This window comes from Pelobates fuscus, chromosome 8 (assembly GCF_036172605.1).
Source record: "Pelobates fuscus isolate aPelFus1 chromosome 8, aPelFus1.pri, whole genome shotgun sequence".
Classification (NCBI taxonomy): Eukaryota; Metazoa; Chordata; class Amphibia; order Anura; family Pelobatidae; genus Pelobates; species Pelobates fuscus.
Genome location: NC_086324.1, coordinates 65,690,963 through 65,716,794, shown reverse-complemented (window position 1 = coordinate 65,716,794; position 25,832 = coordinate 65,690,963). Strand labels below are relative to the sequence as shown.

At 43.4% G+C, this 25,832-nt stretch overlaps 1 protein-coding gene across 1 annotated transcript in view; it reads left to right on the top strand.

Annotated features, from left to right (window-relative positions):
• The window catches only part of ABCA12 (ATP binding cassette subfamily A member 12), a 154,841-nt gene that overhangs the window by 35,806 nt on the left and 93,203 nt on the right, over nt 1–25,832 (top strand). Inside the window, exons 12-15 of the mRNA XM_063429419.1 lie at nt 6,453–6,689; nt 15,577–15,727; nt 17,056–17,308; nt 23,706–23,789. Of these exons, the coding sequence (XP_063285489.1) occupies nt 6,453–6,689; nt 15,577–15,727; nt 17,056–17,308; nt 23,706–23,789 (725 nt within the window). The remainder of the gene's footprint in view (nt 1–6,452; nt 6,690–15,576; nt 15,728–17,055; nt 17,309–23,705; nt 23,790–25,832) is intronic.

Sequence of the window (25,832 nt, the reverse complement as noted above, 5' to 3'; positions counted from 1 at the left end):
CCCCCTCCTTCTGTCATCCAGTCACTCCCTCCCTCAGTCACTCTGTTACCCCCTCACTCTGCCACAAGTTACCCCCTCATTCTGCCACCAGTCACCCCCTCCCTCAGTCACCCTGTCACCCTCTCCTTCAGTCACCCCGCCTCAGTCACCAGTCACCTCCCTCAGTCAATCTGTCAGTCATCCCCTCCTTCAGTCACCCTGTCACCCCCTCCCTAAGTCACTCAGTCACCATCACCCCCTCCCTCAGTCACTCTGTCACTAACCACCCCCTCACTCTGCGACCTGTCATCCCCTCACTCTGCCACCAGTCACCCCCTCACTCTGCCACCAGTCACCCCCTCCCTCAGTCACCCTGTCACCCTCTCCCTCAGTAACCCAGCCTCAGTCACCAGTCACCTCCCTCAGTCAATCTGTCAGTCACCCCCTCCCTCAGTCACCCTGTCACCCCCTCCCTAAGTCACTCAGTCACCCTGTCACCCCCTCCCTCAGTCACTCTGTCACTAACCACCCCCTCACTCTGCGACCTGTCATCCCCTCACTCTGCCACCTCTCATCCCCTCACTCACTCTGCCACCCCCTCACTCTGCCACCTGTCACTCCCTCCTTCCCCCACTCTGCCACCTGTCACTCCCTCTTTCCCTCACTCTGCTACCTGTCACTCCCTCCCACGCTCTGTCAGCCCCTCCCTCCTACGCTCTGCAACCTGTCCCCGCCTCACTCTGCCATCCCTATCCCACCCCACACTATGTGTCTTACCCATACTACATCCCTATCACCCCTACACCAGGTCTGTCTCCTAAATTACTATCAATAATGATTTGTATTAGGACAAGTAGATTGTCATGGCAGACAAGTAGATTGGGCAAACACTTTAGTCCCTGGACAAGTAGTTGTTTTTTAAATTTCAACACCCCTGCCCTCGCTGCCATATACACCCCTGCCTTGTCATAATACCCTCCCTGCTATAAACCCACCCTGGCATATACCCCTTTAACATGTCATATAATACCCACACTGCCATAATACCCTCCCTGCTATATACCTCCACCGTATCATAATACACACCCTGCCATACACCCCTGCCTTGACATAATATCCTCTCTTCCATATAACACCCAATCCCATTGTTCCCACCCGTGACATAAAACACCATATACTCACCACCTCACCTGCAGTCACCTCCTTCAATCCGCTGTGTGCAATGGCACACACTGTCATAGTATCCACCACACTGTCCCACCCTGCCATATACCTTTCTCCTGCTAGTAATACTCACCCACTTACATATACATCCATGTTGTCACATTCCCCCAGACAGATAGGACAGATATATACTGGGAGGCAGTGAGATTAAACATTTTTATGGACCATATAGGAGTTTGTGTGCGCCCTGCAGTAAGCCGGCAGCCGGGGTATGACGTCATCCTGGCATCGGCATCACTACTGGTCGTGCAAGTGAGCTGTGAAGGAAGAGCACAGAGATCCCAGCCCAGCAGCAACCGCTTGTCACTCCCAGAGTAAGGTAGGGAGGTTGGTTGGACCTCTTAATAACTAAATGCGTGTGTATATCTGTGGTTGTGTATATGTTTATTGGTAGCTCCCTAATTTGGTGTCCTTAAATATGTCAATCCCACATAAGGATAACAAATAAGTGAGTTATCTACTAAACAACCTAAAGATTAAAATTAAGAAAAAGGCTTTTTAAATTTTGATCTTTTAGCTGTTTAGTAGAGAATTCCCTAAATTGGTGCCCTTATGTGAGATTCCATATGTAAAGATACCAAATTAGGGTGCTATTTAGCAGATAGCTCCCTTATTTGGTGTCCTTAAATATGGCAATCCCACATAAGGATAAGAAATAGGGGAGTTATCCGCAAAACAAAGATCAAAGTTAAAAGGTGTCAGCCATCCCAGAAATCTAGGTGGCTGATGTGAATTCTATGCAAATGTGTTGTCTGATGCCAGCATGCACAACATGCTGTCGTCAGACAGCCAATGGCAGCACGTTACCCCATTACCTAGTGAAAATTATTAATGCTTCCAGCCCCCACTGTTTATGTGCTTCCCCTATATATTGTTCCTAGAGTCACCACTACTTCAGGGACCCAGTTGTGCGCTGTGGTGCTTTAATGGTGCGACCAGGCTTCTATAATAATATAATGGCAGCCCTGGGGGAAGTGAAATTCAGTCACTTCCTCCCAGCTAACACTGAGACACGCAGGATGGAGGGCGGCACTGATTGGGAGAGAACTAGAGCCCAACTCCCAACAGCCTCAGCCAGCAGGTACTAAACAGGAGGATGGCATTGTGTATCTGTATGTGTGTCTGTGTAGTTGCATGTGTGTAAATGTGTGTCTGTAAATATCTACATACATCTCAGCATCTTGCCAACACTACACACAAACACATCTCTGCATTCCAGTGCAAACACTACATACAAACACACCTCTGTATTAAAACATCACCATTATATATAACCACACCACTGCATCTCGCCAACACTACACACAAAAGCATGCCTGCATTAAAATGCCAACACTACATACAAACACACCCATACATTCACTCACACTTACTCCATACAAAAGCATGCTTACATTGAAACACGCAAGCACTGCTCAATGCTACATACATTAAAAAAATTGTGGGTGTTTTTTACATTTTAAAGTGCAGGGGGGAGGGTGCCAAAACTAGGAACCGCCCCGGGTGCCATATGCTCTAGGTACACCCCTGCTCACTGATGTTATGGGCGTGTGTCACCTCTAAAGACACGCCTGCTCAGTGCATCCATGTGAGAGCTAACAAACTCATTGACTATTCATACACAGACACTAATTGCAATTTAAAAAAATAACTTTTATTTGCCATTTTAACCTGTGTGCGTCACCTTGTGTGCCTGTAACAAGGTAAAACATTCAAGGGTATGTAAACTTTTGATCAGGGCCATTTGGGTGATTTCTGTTATCATTATGATTTAAAAAGGAGTCAAACAACTATGTGATAATAAATAGCTTCATATGATCACTGTCAGTCATATTTTCAAAATCAATGCCAAAATTTCACAATTTCTGCCAGGGTATGCAAACTTTTGAGCACAACTGTACATGATCATAATGTTATGATGATACCTATACATGTCAAAAATGGCAAACCACTTGCTGCTTTTTGTTTAAAGGGACACTATAGTCACCTGAACAACTTCAGCTTAATGAGGTTGTTTAGGTGAGTGCTACAGCTACCCGGAGCCTTTTTCTTGTAAGCACTGTATTTTCTGAGAAAATGCAGTGTTTACATTGGAAGCTTGGAACACCTCTTGTTGCAGTCAATCAGACGGCCACCAGAGGGACTTCCGAGTTCAGAGGCCCTAAAAAGGCCTCTCGTCCGATGCATTCTGGGTGAATGCATCAGACGGGCTATCAGCACACAAAGCACTGTGAACGCGCTTTGTGTGCTGACAGCCTGTCAGCACTGCTGTGGGCGTGGCTTCAGCTGACAGCTGAAGCCCGAACCCACAGGGATGCTGTCTGGCCACAATAGTGGTTGAAGGGGGGGGGGGGGGACCTACTCTCCTCCCCCCCCCCCCCCGGCCCCCACCCCTGTGCGGCGGGTGGGGGCCCTAAAATTATCAATAAGGGGGGACCTATTGCCCCCCCCCCGGCCCCCACCCCTGTGCGGCGGGTGGGGGCCTTAAAATAAAAAATAAGGGGGGGACATACTGCCCCCCCCCGGCCCCCACCCCTGTGCGGCGGGTGAGGGCCCTAAAATTCACAATAAGGGGGGGGGCCTACTGCCCCCCCCCAGCTCCCACCCTTGAGCGGTGGGTGGGGGCCCTAAAATTCACAATAGGGGGGGGGCCTACTGCCCCCCCCCCGGCCCCCACCCCTGAGCGGTGGGTGGGGGCCCTAAAATTCACAATAGGGGGGGGACCTACTGTCCCCCCCCGGCCCCCACCCCTGTGCGGCGGGTGGGGGCCCTAAAATTCACAATAAGGGGGGGGGCCTACTGCCCCCCCCGGCCCCCACCCCTGAGCGGTGGGTGGGGGCCCTAAAATTATCAATAGGGGGGGACCTATTGTCTCCCCCCGGCCCCCACCCCTGAGCGGTGGGTGGGGGCCCTAAATACAAAGGGGGTGGGGACCCTAGTTAACCCTCCCCCCCCCAAAAAAAAACAACTTATCTCCCTACCTACCCCCCTCACCCTTAAAATAATGAGGGGGGACCCTTTAACTAAAAACCTGTAAAGAAAAAAAAAATAAGATAAAAACAACTTACCATTCGATGTTTTCTTTCTTCTAAAATCTTCTTTCTTCAGCCCCAAAAAAGGCCAAATAAAAATCCATAATAACCGACGCAATAAAAAAAAAAAAAAAAAACCCGAGCGCAAAAAAAATAATCCATCTTCACCCATGGAGGGCTCCGCGCAGACTGAGCTCCGCAGGGCGGGGGAAGGCTTATAAAGCCTTGCCCCGCCCTGCAATTAGGCTAAGAACACTCTGATTGGTGGGTTTAAGCCAATCAGAGTGCTCTTTGTCATTTTACAAGCGTGGGAAAGTTCTTTGGAATTTTCCCACGCTTGTAAAATGACACAGAGCAATGTGATTGGATGGCTTGAAATCCATCCAATCACAGTGCTCTGTGTCATTTTACAAGCGTGGGAAAATTCCAAAGAACTTTCCCACGCTTGTAAAATGACAAAGAGCACTCTGATTGGCTTAAACCCACCAATCAGAGTGTTCTTAGCCTAATTGCAGGGCGGGGCAAGGCTTTATAAGCCTTCCCCCGCCCTGCGGAGCTCAGTCTGCGCGGAGCCCTCCATGGGTGAAGATGGATTATTTTTTTTGCGCTCGGGTTTTTTTTTTTTTTTTTTTATTGCGTCGGTTATTATGGATTTTTATTTGGCCTTTTTTGGGGCTGAAGAAAGAAGATTTTAGAAGAAAGAAAACATCGAATGGTAAGTTGTTTTTATCTTATTTTTTTTTCTTTACAGGTTTTTAGTTAAAGGGTCCCCCCTCATTATTTTAAGGGTGAGGGGGGTAGGTAGGGAGATAAGTTTTTTTTTTTTGGGGGGGGGGGGAGAGGGTTAACTAGGGTCCCCACCCCCTTTGTATTTAGGGCCCCCACCCACCGCTCAGGGGTGGGGGCCGGGGGGAGACAATAGGTCCCCCCCTATTGATAATTTTAGGGCCCCCACCCACCGCTCAGGGGTGGGGGCCGGGGGGGACAGTAGGTCCCCTCCCTATTGTGAATTTTAGGGCCCCCACCCACCGCTCAGGGGTGGGGGCCGGGGGGAAACAATAGGTCCCCCCCCTATTGATAATTTTAGGGCCCCCACCCACTGCTCAGGGGTGGGGGCCGGGGGGGGCAGTAGGCCCCCCCCCTTATTGTGAATTTTAGGGCCCCCACCCGCCGCACAGGGGTGGGGGCCAGGGGGGGACAGTAGGTCCCCCCCTATTGATAATTTTAGGGCCCCCACACGCCGCACAGGGGTGGGGGCCGGGGGGGGACAGTAGGTCCCCTCCCTATTGTGAATTTTAGGGCCCCCACCCACCGCTCAGGGGTGGGGGCCGGGGGGGGACAATAGGTCCCCCCCCTATTGATAATTTTAGGGCCCCCACCCACCGCTCAGGGGTGGGGGCCGGGGGGGGCAGTAGGCCCCCCCCTTATTGTGAATTTTAGGGCCCCCACCCGCCGCACAGGGGTGGGGGCCGGGGGGGGACAGTAGGTCCCCTCCCTATTGTGAATTTTAGGGCCCCCACCCACCGCTCAGGGGTGGGGGCCGGGGGGGGACAATAGGTCCCCCCCTATTGATAATTTTAGGGCCCCCACCCACCGCTCAGGGGTGGGGGCCGGGGGGGGGCAGTAGGTCCCCCCCCTTATTTTTTATTTTAGGGCCCCCACCCGCCGCACAGGGGTGGGGGCCGGGGGGGGGGGGACAGTAGGTCCCCCCCCTATTGTGAATTTTAGGGCCCCCACCCACCGCTCAGGGGTGGGGGCCGGGGGGGGACAGTAGGTCCCCCCTTATTGATATAGTTTTAGAAAGCGAGCTGAGCTGTCAGTCAGACAGCTCAGCTCGCGAACGCGCATTCCGCGCACATGCGCGGTAAAGCGCTCAGGTTCTTCATAGGGCGGCTGTCAATGCCGCTCTATGAAGAACGCGATTGGTGCAGCGCGAAGCCGCGCATGCGCACCACATCGCCCTCTCCATTGGGCCCCGCGATTTCGTCATTTTGACGAAAAAGGGGGCGCGGCCTGGCTGGGAGCTCGGCGCTGGAACGGAGGTAAGTTTTTAATATAAAAACACCTCGAATTTTTTTTTAATTAAATGTAAGTTCATATAAAAGCAAGAAGGAAGGCTGGGGGACCTGTCTTTCTTGCTTTTATATGTAGACTATAGAGTCCCTTTAAGTCCCTTAAAAATATGAATATTAATTAGATTTATTGTTTTAATTTCAGTTTTCAAGTCGAGAGGATGAAAGACAGTGCAATACAGAAATAGTGACTGCACTTATCCAGTCACATATCCCAGAGGCAAACCTGAAAGAAGATGTAGCTGGTGAACTTGTGTACACCTTGCCCCGTTTTAATACAGATATATCTGAAGCCTATTTATCTCTCCTCAGAGCGCTGGATACCAGCCTAAGTGATTTACATATTGGTTGCTATGGAATCTCAGATACCACTATAGAAGAGGTATTTGTTTTAAATCTTGTTGCTTCCTCTTTGAAAAAAGACTATATGTGTGTCAATGAACATAGACGAACGCACCAGAGCAGGGAATCCCTTAACTCCTCACCCAGTCGGTAAGTGAGGAGTGTCTGTACATCCATCTAGAGAGTTTTCTATCACCCCTACCAATGCCTTTGGCTGATAATACTACAGTATATATGTTTTTTTTTTATTCTTTCAGATGTTGATCTGTCTATATTTATATTTATATATTCAGGTTCTATGTTTTTTTTTTATAACTTATTGTGGCGTTCATTTGCATATATTTTTCCTTTTTGGCTCCTGTTTTATTTTACACTGTGTTTGAAGTGATAGAGGGAAAACAATTTAAGGGTATTATACGCCATTGTTTAGGTTGTAAGCATAGAGTGATATTTCATATTTGGTATAATTATTCTAGCGTTGCTGAAGAAATAATCACAATTTTATGAAAGACAAGAGGCAAATATTTGCTTAAACTTCTTTACTGACACCTTCAGCAGCAAAGAAACAGTTAACATGGTTAAGAAAAACAACTAATCAGAAGAGGCAAGTAAAACACTCAACTGGACCCTTCCACTTCCTCTTCCTTTGATAGCAGGAGAGTAGAAAATTAACTAAGGAGTCGAAACATTGCAACTGGAACCATAAGAACCTGCAGAAACCTTTTTCACACCGAAAAGAAAAACAGATAGACGTGTTAAAGTAAAAAGTAACAAAAATAGTCATAAATAGATTAAACCATAGTATAGCATTAAGACATAATACAAACCCCCAAACTAAAACTATAATAACATCCTACGCAGTTTGAAAAGGTAAACAAAAACATAGAATGTGAGCCAAAAAAACGGGGGAAAGGGAATATTGCTTCCGAATGTCCGAAGTGATGAACCGAACCGAATCACCGAAGTGCCCATTTTCGGAAGTGCCGAACCGAACCGAATTGACAAATTTCAAAAGTGCCGAAGTGCTTCAGATTTCTGAAAAGTGGCAAAAAAGGAGAGGGAGGGAAAATTAAGGGAATAATGCTTCCAAATATCCGAATTTCCGAAGTGCCGAACCAAACCAAATTGCTGAATTTTCGAAGTGCTTCAGATTTCTGAAAAGTGGCAAAACAGGAGAGGGAGGGAAAATTAAGGGAATGATGACAGGAATCTAACCCTAAACCTACCCCTACTCCTAACCCTACACCTAACCCTAACCCTACCTCTACCCCTAACCTTACCCCAAAACCTACCCCTAACCATACTCCTAATCCTACCCCTAGGGTTAGATTCCTGTCATCATTCCCATAATTTTCCCTCCCTCTCCTGTTTTGCCACTTTTTAGAAATCTGAAGCACTTCGGCACTTCCGTAATTCGGCACTTCAGCAAATATAGACCATTGTGAGAAGAAAAGGGAAATACAAGATGGCCACAATAGGAGCAGTAAAGGGATCCGAACCCTTTTCCAAAAAACAGCTATACCATGACCCTCACACCAGAAAATAGGTCTTTCTAGTATTCAGAGCCCTGGAGTTCCAGAGTTCCAAGCCATTAACGATAGGCCTGACACATTCCAGGATCCAGACCACCAGGGACAGACGTTCCTAAGACTCCAATGTGTGCGGACCTCGTCAAGACCCAATAGGAGTTATGGAGATTGTGGAGGAACCAGGGGATCATCATAAGGCCAATGCAAACTGAAGCAGGAACCATGGCTGGACTCTCCATAAAGGTGTCAAAAGCAGGATTGACACACCTTGATGTCTGACAAATGTTGACATTTCAGACGGGATTACCTTTAGAGGTGAATACACCCTGTTCCAAATTATTATGCAAATTATATTTTTCTCATTTACCTAAATAATTTATGTAAATAACAGTCAGCATAATTCTCATGTTATCAACTATTAAGAGTACAATTCAAATGTTATTGAACAAACCTCCTAATGATAATAGTATTTTTTTAAACATAAAAACGTACAATGCACTGTTCCAAATTATTACGCACAGTAAGTTTCAAAACACTTTATAGGTTGTAAAGAACTGAAAACTGTCATTTGTTGTGTTTGCAGCATATTAATCATATGCTGCAAACACAATCATACTTATAACAACATTTTAACTTTTTAAACATTTTAACAGGTCATGTTACATTTTAACATAGGACCCCTTATTTGATAGCAGTTTCACAAGTCTTGCATCCATTGAACTTGTGACTTTTTGGACAGTTTCTGCTTGAATTTGTTTGCAAGATGTCAGAATTGCTCCCAGAGCTGCTGTTTGGATGTAAACTGCCTCCCACCCTCAGACCTTTTGCTTGAGGGTGCTCCAAAGGTTCTCAATAGGATTGAGGTCAGTGGAGGATGGAAGCCACACCATGGCTTTCTCTCCTTTTATCCCCATAGCAGCCATTGATGCAGATGAATTCTTTGCAGCATGAGATGGTGAATTGTCATGCATGAAGATGATTTTATTACGGAAAGCATAGTTCTTCCTTCTGTACCAGGGAAGAAAGTGGTCAGTCAGAATCATACTTTGCAGAGGTCATCTTTACACCTTCAGGGACCCTAAGGGGGCCGACCAGCTCTCTTCCCATAATTCCCGCCCAAAACATGACTCCACCACCGCCTTGCTGACGTCACAGCCTTATTGGAACAGGGTGGCCGTCCACCAACCATCCACTACTCCATCCATCTGGACCATCCAGGGTTGCACGGCACTCATCAGTGAACAGGACTGTTTGAAAATTAGTCTTCATGTATTTTTCTGCCCAATGCAGCCGTTTCTGCTTGCGAACATTGGTTAGTGGTGGCCGAATAGAAGGTTTATGCACAGTTGCAAGACTCTGGAGGACTCTACACCTTGATGTCTGTGGGACTCCAGAGGCACCAGCAGCTTCAAATATCTGTTTGCTGCTATGTAATGGTATTTTAGCAGCTGCTCTCTTGATCCGATGCATGGATCTGGCAGAAATCTTCCTCAATGTGCCTTTATCTGCACAAACCCATCTGTGCTCTGTATCGGCCACAAATCTCTTAATAGTGCGATGATCACGCTTATGTTTTCGTGAAATATTATTATAATATATAATGTTTTCATACCTCGTCCAAGGCATTGAACTATTTCACTCTTTTCGGCAGCAGAGAGATCCTTTTTCTTCCCCATATTGCATGAAAATGAAAATGGTGCCCTGCTTAATAGTGATGTCCCGAACGGTTCGCTGGCGAATAGTTCCTGGCGAACATAGCATGTTCGCGACCACCACCGCGGGCGAACACATGCGGTGTTCGGTCCGCCCCCTATTCATCATCATTGAGTAAACTTTGACCCTGTACCTCACAGTCAGCAGACACATTACAGCCAATCAGCAGCACACCCTCCCTAGCAGACCCTCCCACCTACTGGACAGCATCCATTTTAGATTAATTCTGAAGCTGCAACCATTTTTTTTTTTTTAGTGCATATAAATGTTACAAGCAGATACTCCCCCCAGACACTCTGTATTACTGCAGATACTCCTTCCAGACACCGTGTGTTAGTGCAGATACTCTCTCCAGACACCCTGTGCTACTACAGATACTCCCCCAGACACTCTGTGTTACTGCAGATACTCCCTCCAGACACTGACACAGAGCAGAATAGGGACTGTTCCCCCTACAAAGGGTCACTTGGCAGATATGGATTGACACCTATCCTAAGGATCCCTGATAAACACTGACACGGAGCCCTCCATGGGTGAAAATGGATTCATTTTTTTTGCGCTCGGGTTTTTTATTTTATTTTTAAGTTCGACGGGTATGATGGCTTTTTATTTGGCCTTTTTTGGGGCTGAAAAATGAAGATTTTAGAAAAAAGAAGACGTTGAATAGTAAGTTGAATTTTACTTTACAGGGTAGTAATTTTATTCCCCCCTCACTATTTTTTAGGGTAGGTAGGGGCTTTTTTATTTGGTTGTGTGACTAGGGGCTCGGGGGCCCCTAGTCACCTTTGATGGGGGAGGGGGGGATTTTCATTTAGGGCCCCCACACACTGCACACACTATATACACTATGCACACTCTACACACACTGCATACACACTGCATACACTATACACACACTGCACTAACTATACACACACTGCACACACTATACACACACTGCATACACACTATATACGCACTATACACACACTGCATACACACTATACACACACTGCACACACTATAAACACACACTGTACACACTATACACATATTGTACACACTGCATACACACTGCACACTCTATACACACTGCACACTCTACACACACTGCATACACACTGCATACACTATACACACACTGCACACACTATACACACACACTACACACACTGCATACACACTGCACGCAATATACACACACTGCATACACACTGCACACACTATACACACTGCATACACTATGCACACACTGCACACTCTATACACACACTGCACACACTACACACACACTGCACACACTATACACACTCTACACACACTGCATACACACTGCACACACTGCATACACTATACACACACTACACACACTGCATACACTATGCACACACTGCATACACTATGCACACACTGCACACTCTATACACACACTGCACGCACTATACACACACTGCACACACTATACACACACTGCACACACTGCACACACTGCACACACACTGCATACACTATACACACACACTGCATACACACTGCATACACTATACACACACTGCATACACCCTATACACACACTGCATACACACTATATACACAATATACACACTGCACACACTGCACACACTATACACACAATATACACACACACTGTACACACTATACACACACTGTACACACTATACACACACTGTACACACTATGCACACACTGTACACACTATGCACACACTGCACACACTCTACACACACTGCACACACTCTACACACACTGCACACACTTTACACACACTATACACACACACACTATACACACAATATACACACACTGTACACACTATACACACACTGCATAAACATACATTTAAACAAATTGCAGTTGTTGTTTACATTTCAAAGTTGGGGACGGGGGTGCCAAATAAAAGATCCGCCCCAGGTGCCAAATGCTCCAGGTACGCCCCTGTATAGAGGGGAGCCATGTTACTCTGTATATAGAGAGGAGCCATGTTTACACTGTATATAGAGGGAGCCATGTTATTCTGTATATAGAGGGAGCCATGTTTACACAGTATATAGAGGGAAGCCATGTTACTCTGTATATAGAGGGAGCCATGTTGTTCTGTATATAGAGGGAGCCATGTTTACACTGTATATAGAGGGAAGCCATGTTACTCTGTATATAGAGGGAGCCATGTTATTCTGTATATATAGGGAGCCATGTTATTCTGTATATAGAGGGAGCCATGTTTACAAGGTATATAGAGGGAAGCCATGTTACTCTGTATATAGAGAGGAGCCATGTTTACACTGTATATAGAGGAAGCCATGTTATTCTGTATATAGAGGGAGCCATGTTTACACAGTATATAGAGGGAAGCCATGTTACTCTGTATATAGAGGGAGCCATGTTATTCTGTATATAGAGGGAGCCATGTTTACACTGTATATAGAGGGAAGCCATGTTACTCTGTATATAGAGGGAGCCATGTTATTCTGTATATAGAGGGAGCCATGTTATTCTGTATATAGAGGGAGCCATGTTTACAAGGTATATAGAGGGAAGCCATGTTACTCTGTATATAGAGAGGAGCCATGTTTACACTGTATATAGAGGGAAGCCATGTTACTCTGTATATAGAGAGGAGCCATGTTTACACTGTAAATAGAGGGAGCCATGTTATTCTGTATATAGAGGGAGCCATGTTTACACGGTATATAGAGCAAAGCCATGTTACTCTGTATATAGAGGGAGCCATGTTAGTCTGTATATAGAGGGAGCCATGTTTACACTGTATATATAGGGAAGCCATGTTACTTTGTATATAGAGAGGAGCCATGTTTACACTGTATATAGAGGGAGCCATGTTTACTCTGTATATAGAGGGAGCCATGTTACTATCTGAGGTGGTTAACTATGATTGGCCCTGGCATGTTTGTTAGTCTGGCCTGCATGGTTGTATGGCATGAATAAAAGTAGCATGTTTCAACTATATTAGTAGTTAGACTAGTTTGCAAATGGGGAGTTTGCGGTTGTGCAAATGGACTGTTTGCGGTTGTTTGCGGTGCGTTAATCAGGGTGTTTGGTCTGTCACTGTAAAGCGGGCGTAGCCCTTACACTACCTGATCGATACAACATCATACCTGATGTTTTAAAGCACTTTATTCCAAACAATTTAGGAATGTTAGGTGATTTATGCCCTTTATGGATTAAAACCAGACTCTGCATCAACTGTGTAATTTTCCATGGGAGTTTTGCCATAGATCCCCCTCCGGCATGCCACAGTCAAGGTGTTAGTCCCCTTGAAACAACTTTTCCATCACTTTTGTGGCCAGAAACAGTCCCTGTGGGTTTTAAAATTCGCCTGCCCATTGAAGTCTATGGCGGTTCGCCCGGTTCGCGAACGTTTGCGGAAGTTCCCGTTCGCTGTTTGCGAACCGAAAATTTCATGTTCGCGACATCACTACTGCTTAATAATGTGGAACACCCTCCTTTAGTAGTTTTTCCTTAAATTGGGCTCACCTGGCAATCTAATTATCACAGGTGTCCGAGATTGTTTTCAGTGATCAAAAGAGCCCTGAGACACATTGCCATGAGTTAAACTGAAAAACAAAATATTTAATCTTTGTGACACTTAAATAGAATTTGCATAATAATTTGGAACAGGGTGTAGATCCAGATGAAGAGGCCCGCCAAGAGGCAGAATATTTATGGGACGCACCAGTCACTGGCGACTCTTCAATGACGGGAGAACCAAACCACCACAAGGTTGTCCTGACCTGGTAGGCACTCCGCCCTGATGGAGAGATGTCGGTCCAGACAGTAGTGGTACAGATCCTTCATAAGATTTATCAAAATCTTTGACCAGGAACTGCCCAGCCAGTGTAGGTAGCACAGTTCTGCTTTCGAAGAACTAGTGCACAGTGCACCTTGTCTTTTGTGAAATAAAAAATTGCAAATCAGTTCCAGACATTTTTTATGTGAAGAGTTCATTTTTCCAGAGTCCAAAGGCCACCCATGGCCACTCGATCGCATGCCACACCCCAGCCCAAGGTGTTAGCGTCTGATTCCAGGATGAAGTCCAAAAATGGCCTTACCGGTCCATGCCTCCATTTGAGTTGGCCACCGACGGAGCTCTAGACAAACCTCATCTGTTAAGCAAACAGTCTGATTGTAAGAGGTGGAGTTCTGTGGCTTCTGCGCCTTCAAACATTGCATGGCACGATAGCTCAAAAGACCATGGAAATTGGCCTGGATAGAGGCAGGAGACCTATGGCCCATGCCAAATCTCATAGAGTGACATGAGGTCGTTGAAACAGTCGTCTGATCTTTTTCCGCATAGCCTAGACCTTGGAGGATGGGAGCCTTAGCAACGCATTCACAGAGTCCACCGTGAAGCCCAGGATTTGCACCGACTATGATTGAGTCAACTCTGACTTTGCCTCATTAATGTCGTATCTGAGATCCTGTAATTGATGGATCATCAGTAGAGCATCGCCCCTCAATATGTCCGGATACTGAGCCATAGGGAGGATGTTGACCAGGTATACAATGGAACAACTTCCATCGCCATGACCTTCTTTAGAAGCTTGGTAAAACACCAAGGGGCGAAACTGAGGCCAAAAAGCAGGCATGTGAATTGCTATTGCTGAGGAGAAGAATAGAAAAAAGAGGGGGGGGGTGGAGAGTCCCCAACTGTCTTGTCCCCCTGTGCTGAGCCCCACAGGATATCCAGCGTCTCAAGTGTTGTGTCTCATGGACAGCTCCTTCTTATCGCTGGGCCATATATTCCTGCCATGAAGTCCAGATCTGTGCACATTTCTCTGCACGTCCATTAAGAGAGGCCATGAGGGTCTCCATGTTGCAAGCCTCCTCCACTTTAGCAATCCATTGTCAGATGGTAGGCACCTCTGTTGTGTGCTATTTAATAGGAATTAGGATTTGGCAGCATTCAGAGGATGCCTAGTCAAAAATATTCTATACTTGACTTGACGAGTGGCAGTTTTTTGTGGTGGAGCAGCATACCCCAGTGTCTCGTTCTCACCTGGCCATATATTTGGTTGGAGCTCTAGGTCCCGTGGTCAGCAGCACAAAATAGAGGACTGAGATACCCCTATATATGTGTGGTCTTGAGCTATGCACAGCATCTCAAATTTCATCATATATATATATATATATATATATATATATATATATATATATATATATATATGTATGTATGTATGTGTATATATATATATGTGTATATATATATATATATATATATATATATATATATATATATCAAATGTTTGCCTCTCTGAGCTGTATAGAATGCTTGTAGTTGAAAGAATCACAGTCTATCAATGCAGGTTGGGGCTCTGTCACCATTAAAGAAAGTTAAGTAAATATGAAGTCTCCTGTCTTGCATTAAAATTTTGTTTTCTCACTGCCTACCTATGGCCAATGTCCAACCACCTAGTCATTTATGACATGTACAAGACAGCATATTGTTACTAAAGATTATCTGTAAGGATAAACAATCAGAACTCTCATTATTATCACAGCTCAAAAACAATAAACTGTTTTAACTTGTAGCAAATACAACTGTAGGCATGAGGAAATGTAATGTTGAAACTGCTTTGTGGAAGGGTGCATCGGATGGCCAAATATAATGCCTTCTGTGTGTAGCATTTCTTTAGCACTAAGTGAATTGCAAATATTGTCATGCAGGTGTTTTTCAAACTGATGGATGGTGTTCCCAATGATGAGCAGGGTGGCATCACCTCATCTAATGCACAGTTGGTTTTGCCAATAGCAACTACGGACACTCTTATGATTGTAGAGTCCTCTTCATCTAGCCACAATTCTGAAGACAGCAATGGTAGGTTCATAACGTCTATATTCTACACAAACAAAATCTTAGCAGGTTATTAACTAACGTTCAAACTGATGGGAATATAGAGTGCATTCCAAGTGAGTTCAAGTTTAAGGCCAAAATAGCCAAACTGAGAACAGAATTTACTTTTTATAATTCTGCAATTTTGGCATGCATTTTGAAATTCACTTTGAATTCCTGGCAAATCTCACTTTTGCAAAAAGCCCTGTTAATATATAATCAGTCAATCTTAAAATAGCTAGATCTGACCAGTCAGCGTCCTCTAATATCAAGTCATTATGTAGAAGAGCCCTTCTATTGCACTGATCTCACGGCCCTAATCCCAGCCACTTATAAATTGCAGGACCTGTGCAAAAGGTATTACCCTGTTCTTGCCTGACACAAATGTCCCTTATTCCTATAAATGGCTTGTAAGTTTAATTTGTGTTGATTCACAGACTCATGGTAAAAACAAAACAAAAACACTTTATTGCCACTTCACAAATGTGCAACAGCATCATTAGCAGGCCAGGAACAAGAGCCTTGAGGCAGAATATGTTATTTTTTTCTTAAGAAGGCTGTGCTAGCAAAGTTACTGCAACCAGAAAAGTGTTTTAATTAAAAAACAAAACAAAAACAAAAAAACGGTTTGGTTGGAGTTATCCTTTAAGAATTCATGTCTAACTCTAAGGAAGCTCATCACCATTTTAATATGTCCTACAGATCCTTAAGGAATCTTTACAGGCAACCAGAACTGATCTGGCTCCAGTGACCCTGTTGTTTCAGTCTTGTAATGTTAAACAGTGTCATTTTGTAAAACACACCTCTAGTGCATGACAACACTGAATGTCCTCAAATGCTTTTCATAGGAAATTAGCATTTTAGTGGATTAATGTGGTGCTCACTGCGCATAGGTTTGTCGACCCCAATGCTTCTCTCAGAGAATCATTGGATTGGGTGACAAGAAGAATAGGATACTGACTGCGGGACAACATCACTGGAGACCAAGCTGAGGGCTGCACAGAGTGAGTCTTGGTCCTGGAAATTAGATAACTAAACCCCATTTTTCCCTTTATTTATATCTCTTTTAGTAGGGGCCCTGAATCTAAATAGGGAGTAGAACACTTTGGCATGAGGAATATGTTTGTATTCCTAATGATGTAGTGTTCCTTTAAATATTCATGTAATTTGTACATAAACTCAGCTTTAATGGGGCAAGTTTTGGGAACAGAATGTGTTTAGTAGGAATAACTTGTTTCCATTGGTTGTTTCATATGTTATCAAATGAATATCTCTCCCCATCTTTTACTTTGCTTTTTATTTTTTCATTACAGACCAAGCACTAACTAATGTGCCAAATGTCAGTGGCTTGACTCTTATTTTCAAGAAATGTTTGGCTATATTTATTAAGAGGTTGCACAACTCTAAACGAAACTGGAAGGGTCTAATTTCTCAAGTCTTTCTTCCTGTGTTATTTGTCATTATTGCAATGGGTGTGGGAACCCTTTCTTCAAGTAATTCAAGTTACCCAGAACTCGAATTATCACCTAATCTGTATGGCACTACCGATCAATCAGTGCCATTTGGGTAAGTTAAATAAAATGAATATATAGAAAGGACAATCTAGAGATATAAATTCTACCCAATATAGACTCTATACCAAGATAATAAAATACATTTAAAAAAAATTGCAGAAATTCAAAAAGTCTGGAATGCAAAGATTTCCCTTAAAATATATATTAGTAGTAAACTGAAAATACTATCTCAATTGCCACCATAATGCTACATACAGTAGTATCATATATGGTTATGTGTCGATTTGCAAAATTGGTGCATTTTTGTACAATTCTTGATGTGTTGTTTTTTTTTTTTTTTTGTAGTAGCATTTATAGTGATATATACATGAAAAGTTACAATATAAACTAGGCTACATTGGTGTCGCTAACTTGCAGCGTATCATTGTAGGATAACCCAAGTCTATGATGTACTTAATGCAATTGATGCAGAATAGAGTATCATTAGAGGACTGGTCATTAAGCAACTAGGATCAAAAGGGTGGTAGAGGTAGGAATATCATAAAATTATGTGAACAATATAAAACTCGGACTTAAGCAATGCTTACAGCTCCTCCTACACCTCTGAAGGATTTGATATTAAATATGTTCAGCTATGACTTTACTGCGAATAATGGCACTGTCATGTTTTTTGTTTTTCAAAAAAATTTTTTTATTGTAAATGCAAGATAGAATCGACATGACATAAATTGTAATATTAATCAAAAGAGTCAGGTAAATGACAACAACAATGTCGATGGGGTACCTGACAAATTGGACATTTACTTTTTTCTTATTTAACACAAGCAACAGAACATAGTAAACTAAAGACAGTAAAGGAAAAGGTAAAGATATCTCAAACGCCTAATCCTACTAATTCTTTAGCAATGCATACTCTGTGTGGTCACTACCATGCTACAAAAGTCGTCCACACAACCTTGCACCACGCATCACAAAGGAGGGACAAATCCCATCAAAATTATTATAGATAGAGCAAAGGAGTTGCACAGTGAGAGGATGTTGGAGACAGAGAAATGTTCCCATGAGCCATGAGGGAGGGATATAATGACTTCCCCAAAACACCTTGGTAAGGAACTGTGACATCATCTACTGTTAGAGGCTTCCCAGCAAAGCAGCACTGTAACCCATAGCGGTCATATGAAAACATCTAAATCCATCGGCTGGTAGTATGATATGCGAACAGGAGAGAAGGTACTCAACTCCGTCACTTGATAATGGAGGAGACGCAGGTGCACTGTGAAAGGAGCTTGGACACAATTTGCAATGTAATACCCTGAGTCCACCAGGGCCAACTGAAAGCAGACAACCCAGCAGATAATAGAATGAAGAGCCAATACTTTGCAAAACTACACTTAGTGTAGAGAACTGGGATAATGTACTAGAAGAAACTAAGGACTATTGAACCAAAATAAACTAAAGGTCGATCTGCCACTCTAGTATGGGATATGTCTAGATTTGAGAACACTGCAAAATTAGCGAGTTATGTTTTGTAAGGGGTCATGACTCGCCACCACCTTCGCCAAGAACAACGCCGTGTACTTCAGGCTGCCTCTCAACTTTGAATCATCCAAAGGAATCATCCAAAGTAAGGTTGTCTGATCTCCAAGTCAACAACCTTGTTGGTTAAGGTTGCTAGCCAATACATTTTAAATAGAATTGAATGGAATGTATTGTATAAGCATGTAAAGCTTCAAGATTGAGTAGGAAGCCTTGGTAGAGGAGCACAACATTGTATCCAATGGGTTTTCCCAGTCGGTGGTCATAAAAGTCTGTGTAGTAGTTAAGTAGTAGTGTCACACCTGAAAGTAAGCATACCACGCAAGTGGAAGGTCTGGGAAGCGCTCCTTGAGTTCTGCAAGCATTAAAACATTTTGAGCACTGTAATCAACAAAGGAGCGGAGAGTTACAATCCCACAAACAGCCCACAACGTGAAGAGGTAGTGATCACCAGTAGGAAAATCTGGGCTGTGAAAGAGTGATATCTGAACAAACGGAGGGGATTGGCTCCTAGTTTTGATCGGGCTTGTTTCCAAATCCAAATAGGTGTACTTGGGGGGGGGGGAGGTTAACAAGCTGCCATCTGGGAGATAACGGTATGATCTATGAAAAAGGTTCAGACAACGTCAGACTGTATTCTTTAGTATTTGGTAGATTTAACCCCCCATTGGCCTTATATTTGTATAGTTTTGTAAGGCTAATGCATGCTTTGTGTCCCTGCCAGAGAAATGGTCTATGTTTCTTGTTCAATAGGGCTTCACCTTTTTTGAGAGTCATAAAGGGATAACCTGGAGGGGATATAACAATTTAGGGAAACAAATTAATTTGATTCGATTAGCCCTACCTATATATAATAAGGGCAGTCTATGCCAATGTTCAAACTCTGATTAGATTCTTGTTAGGATGGGGGTTACATTAATTTTGTATAAGCAATGTTTTTCGGGATTTTAACTTCCAGATATTTTAGTGCCTGCTGGTCCCACTTCAAGGGCAGTCCTCATGGCAATGGTGAGGTGGAGCCTTTTTACCAAATGAAGGGTGCACAAATTATTCCAGTTAATCTTAGACCCGTCATGGTATGACCTGTCTGTCAGGATTGGGGTAACCCCTACATGCAGGGAGAAGGATGGTAGCCAAAATAAAAGGAAGAACAGGCTACGTATACCGGACCTTAGAGTGGCCGGACTTAGCATATGCCTAAAATGGCAAGAATCATAGTAAAAAAGGATGCCTAGGTCAAGGAATACAGAGAACGACAATACAAGCCAAGGTCAAAGGGATACAGAGAGTCAAAATACAAAACCGAAACAGGAAAAACAGAATAATAATAAACGCACTTTCGGGGTAACAAGAACCATGACAGGGCAATGATTCCCAGCAAGGGGGGAACTTATATAGGTCTAGAAAGGATACTATTGGACACCATCATCACCCTGCACCAGGACACAGAAAGGGGTGTGACCTGTGCAAGATGTCCAACAAATATGACATCACTAAAAGGTGAGTATAAAGTTTAACACCCATAGGGTCCTTTAATTTCAAAGGATGCCGTTAGGTGGTGTGAGGTTGCAATGGAAATCTGGCAATCTTGCAGATAGTGCAGAGCTGTCTGCAGTTCTGTGGAGAGAACTGCAGCTGGAGGTATCCAGGAACATGGTGGTCACCCCAGTGAGGGCAGCGTGGGACTGGGATCTTCATGGCTGCCATGCAGCACCCCCAGGTATGACACTGTCATAGCCTTGACTTTCCCCTACTTCACTCGAGAGAAAGAGGTGTGCAACAGGGCTGTCTGCTCTCACTGCTGTTATTTAATTTAGCTACCGACCCCTTACTCAGAGCCATTGAAACCATACAGGGGTTCAAAGGAATACCAGTTGTCGAGGGCACCTTGAAAAGTTATCAATAAAGTTAGCCTAACTGGACTGTAGATCAGGATCCATTCGGATCCGTGTCGAAACTGCAGATTACATATTGTAAGTTAGAATGTAAGAGGATCGCTACTATGGACTTGAAGTTGTATTTAGCAGCTATACAGGATTGAATCCAAGGGGTCTTGAATTGAGTGGTGTCAGAGTGTGACCAGTGGGTTTCGAGCAAAAGTATAATCTGGGCTTGGCGTTTGGTTAAGTAGGTGAGTTATTTCTTTTGTTTGATTGGTGCGTTTGCACTTTTTACATTCCACGAAAGGAACTTGAGATGGAGCAGGAATAATTTATGTTGATTGAGACATTCTTGTTGTGGAGCATAGTATAATGCATGAGAATGCATAGGTTTGGGGCTCTATCTGTCCTAGCCCGAGAAGATGGACAAGTCCCAGGGGTGGAGTGAATGGGGTTTACAGCGAGTCTGGCATGAACGGGGCCTAGTGGCCCAAGCTATGTGCAATGGTGGGAAAAAAAGAATGTGAGAATGATGGCATTACTGCTCCTCACAAATAGGTGAGGAACGAGCTGATGAGCAGGGCAAATCTTTTTCCTAGTCCAGCATGACATCGTGAAGGAGCTTGGAGGCCTCAGCAACCAAAGAGGTGCAGAGGGTGCGATTACCAATTTGTAGGACAAGGGAAGCAGGATAAAGAAGGGCAAAATGTATTGCTCTGAGCAGATAGGTGCAAATGCCTTTCGCTGTTCAGTGACTTGCGCTGAGTAATCTTTAAATATCAATAATCTGTTTCCCTGGTATGTTAGGCTTTGAAGGCTGTTAATATACAAACTGTGCCATAAAGGTTGAGGAATTTCGCTATGATTGGTTGTGGTCTTTGCTGGGTTTGTCTGGGTCAAGCCTGTGTGCTCTTTCAGTGACAGGAGGAGTGTCTGAAGAATAGCAAACTATCAAGTGTCCAAAGCAGGTCTGAAGAGTGGAAATAATGTCAGCAAGGTTGTTTCTCCCACTCCTGTTCTCTAGGTCATCTAATGTTGTCTTTCAGAGCGGTCAATGTAGTATGTTGTGGTTGAATTGTGAATTGTAGTTGGTGTAACTCATCCTCCGTGGTACTCTGCCTTGTTTCAAATCACATGAGTTGAAAAAAGGAATTTGAAGAACATGCAGTGTGCTATCGATGGACTCCTTGTTGTCCTTGAAGTGGGATTCGAAGACGGGTTGGAGGAGGTAGGAGACTTTCAGTTTCAGAATCTTTTTGTGAAATTAAGTAACTTTGGTGAGCTGCTGGAATGGACACTCCTCTGCATCTGAGTCCATAGGGGAGAAGCAAGGAGTAGAGGGCAGTGTAGGTTCTTTAAGATGCAGCGTCTTTGCCGGTCTATATGGTTTACCTTGTGCTGGTTTTGAAGCAGTTTTGTCAATAAATATGTCCATGATAGGGGTACAAAAGGGGGGGGTGAGGGGCATGAAAGGAAAAGCCAGACTTCAGAGAGAAGTTGGTCTATGTAAGGCTTATGAGTCATTGGAGGAATTTGAGTCACGCAGATATGGAGATAGAAATAGAGTATATCAAGCAGCACAGTAAGTGCACAGTATCTGCTTCGGGCTTCCTAGTGTTTGTGATCAGAGTGACAATATGTGATGAGGAAAATAAGAAAGTCCAAGTGAGAAAAAAAAACCAGCACATATACCATGCAGGTTAAAGTAATAGGCATATACAGCAAGTGAAGTTAGAGCCCAGCAACCACAACTATCAGGTAGGTTGAAGCAATTGGCATTCCACAGTTCCTTAGAATGGTACAGGTTGGTAGTAAAGCAAGCAGGTGAGCCCAGAAACTATAAGTGCAAAAAAGTTGAAGCAAAAGGCATACATAGTAAGTGAGTTCCTTGGAGTAGTATAGGCAGTTAGTAAAGCAACCAGATGATCCCAGAAACCACAATTACTAGGCAGGTGGAAGCGATAAGCATGCACAGCAAGTGGGTTTCGTAGAGTTGCATAGGCTGTTGGTAAAGCAAGCAGAGAGTCCAGAGACCACAAATACCATACAGGTCAGGGCAATAAGCAATTCCTTATAATGGCACAGGCTGTTGGTAAAGCAAGAAGATGAGCCCAAAAACCACAGACACCAGACATGCTGGAGCAATAGGTATATACAGTAAGTGAAGCATTCCACAATTCCTTAGAGTGGCACAGGCAGTTGGTGAATTGAGCAGATGAGCTAAAAAAATAACTACTAGACTAGAGGATACTTGCTTTGAGTAATATAAGTGGACTGTTTAAGCGCCCAGACATGCCTGGTGGAAGCAACAACTTAAATCTCCTATCTTGGAGATGGTATGGATGATGAAATCACTTGTGTATCAGTCACTGTCCATAGAAGTGGCTCGGTACCTCAATCCACCGCGATGAACCAGTAGCTTCAACTCTCTGTTAATTTGCATGCGCAAATCATCTGTGTAGGATACATGAATGATTTCCCACATATCAGGGCAGCTAAGTCTTTAGTGTGGGCATGAATAACGGCAGCTTACACATGTTTTACTTGTTTTTCTCCATTTTATTTTCATTTTAAAGAATCTGTATCAAATTTAAAATTCTTGATAGGTAACAACACAAAACTAGTATTTTTTTATATTTTAATTTACATCGTATTGTAATTATTCATAAAATGTCAACATTCTCTGCAGTTTGTGAACAATGGGTTCACAAGATATACAAATAAGTTACACTAAGTTTTATTTAGTTTAATTTACAGAAAAAAAGAGGCCTTGCACAAACAAGTTTGCAATCATATTCCCTTTTCGAACACAGACAGACCATACAATGCATATTATTTAACCCTTCATGATGTTGTGTGCTTGAGTATCATGCTGTTTCATGCATGCACATTAATCAAGGATCTCCCAAGCACACACGCACTCATATATCATTTCACAGTAGACGTCACAGCATGCATGAACAAGCCTGGAGTGTCATGGTAAAATTGGATAACTTTTGTTTTTGTCATAAAAATCACAGTTTATTTTTCAAGGTTATATAATAAAAGAACTGAGGATCTGATGTCTGCAATGAACTCTCCGCCAGGCATTGATAACTACTGTCTGAACAACAACATGTAAGTGTATTATGTGTACTTTCATTAACTTATAATTAATAGCTCATTCTCTGTGTACTGTAATCAACAATTAGAATTTAAACAAACATTGTGCCAGCTTACTATCTTAAGCACCCAGGCTATATTGAAGCCCACGGAGAAAGCACAGCTTAGGGAATCCCTCCCTCCCTTTGTAGATTTTTTCCCCGCTTGTTCACAGCGGCGGGGTGGGGTAAGGAATATTAAGGATAATGGGCCTTAGTTAAGAGAGGAGTAAGGTTAGTTAGTTGATTGGTTAAAAGGGTACAATGTTTGTACATGTTTTGATAGGTTTCGAGTCCGTTGGTGGTTCATAACCTCGGTGGTGTTCAGAGTCCATTGATGGCTCAGAATCTTGGTGGTGTAGGGGTATCTGGGTATACCCCTACCAGGTGAAATTGATCAATGTTGATATGTTATTATATGATTGTTATATATTGGAAATGTATTATGTGGTGGGTCATTACCTTGATGTAAATATGGGAAAGATGATACGAGATTGGGGGATGTGGCAGGTAATGACCCTTATATATATATTATTATTGTTATCTTTATTATCAATAAAGCTGTTGACAATTTGACCCATAACTCTAAGTGTCAGTATCTTATTGGGTGGGTTGGGTTCAAGTTATATATCCCTCCCCCTGCCCATATGGCGACTATGCACCTGTCATGAGATGTGACGCGTTTGTGACCAAGGCCTTTTTAGCACTTTTTCCATGCATTCATTCTATCACAATTTTACAATTTTTGTTTAAGTGCACCCATAGATAGTATGTACCTTTTTAAAGAAGGAATATGACTTTCTTATGATACCCTATGTTTATACATAACATAATATAAAATATGGAAGAAAAAAAACACATTTTTTCTCAGTTTTACATTTAATAATTTCTACACAACAAATGCAACTAAAGTTAACAAACTTAAAATAGATTCACTAATTATTCCTGATTGTTAAAATACCCACTATGTCTAGGATTTCAATAAATGTTTAGAAGTTATAAATTAAATGTAAGGAATAAAATACTGTTTTAAGGCAAAAAAAATAAAAAAATTGGAATAAGAGTCGCATAGGACAAAAATGTGTATATTTGTAGACAGTACGTCCATAATCATTTTATCACAAACCTCAAAAGATTAAATTTTTTTGTGTTTTTCACACATGTTTTATTTTGAGAAAACAGACCACGTGTTTCCCACTACTGTAAACATCCCATATTTGTATTCTGCTACTGTTCTCAAGTACAATGATACCCACATGTATACATTTGCACCAAAGCCTACTCATAATACTAGCCCTAACACTACCCTTAATCCAACCCCAAATCCAACCCATAATCTAATCCCTAATCCAACCCCAAATCCAACCCAAAATCCAACCCGTAATCTTACTCATAATCCTACCCATAATCCAACTCCTAATCCTGGCCCTAATCACACTCCATAATCCCACACCCTAATCCTACTTCAATAGAATTTCCTGTTTTATATAGTACAAAGCGTTCTGTACTCTGTACTGTGTGATTGAACCAGAGTCACCATGGCTGATCATAACTGCTCAGCTGGGATATTTAAAATTATTTAAAGAGCTATGTGCAGCGCTACTTTTGAATGCTGCAAATAGCTCATCTGCCAATCTGGGCCCACTAATTGCTGCTCTATGCCATCATACAGGGCAGGGCTTAATGCCATCTGATGGTATAGATTGCCATGCATTAAAAGTACTGTCAGGGTTAAATCACTGCTGATACCAAGGAGCCCCAGATATCATTGGACCTCTGGTGGTTCCCTCTATCAGCTGGGTCCACAATTAGTGGTCGCAGTCTATGTTTAGGGCTCTAAGTTAATTTAAAGGATCACTATATCATCCTTAGGACCCCCACCCTCAGAGTCTCCCTCCCTTGGCGCTGAAGGGGTTAAAACCCCTTCAGTTACTTACCTTAATCCAGCACCGGGCTCCCTCGGCGCTGGTGACTTCTGACTCTGAAGTCGGCTCCCGAGTGGAGCGGAATGCGCATGCGC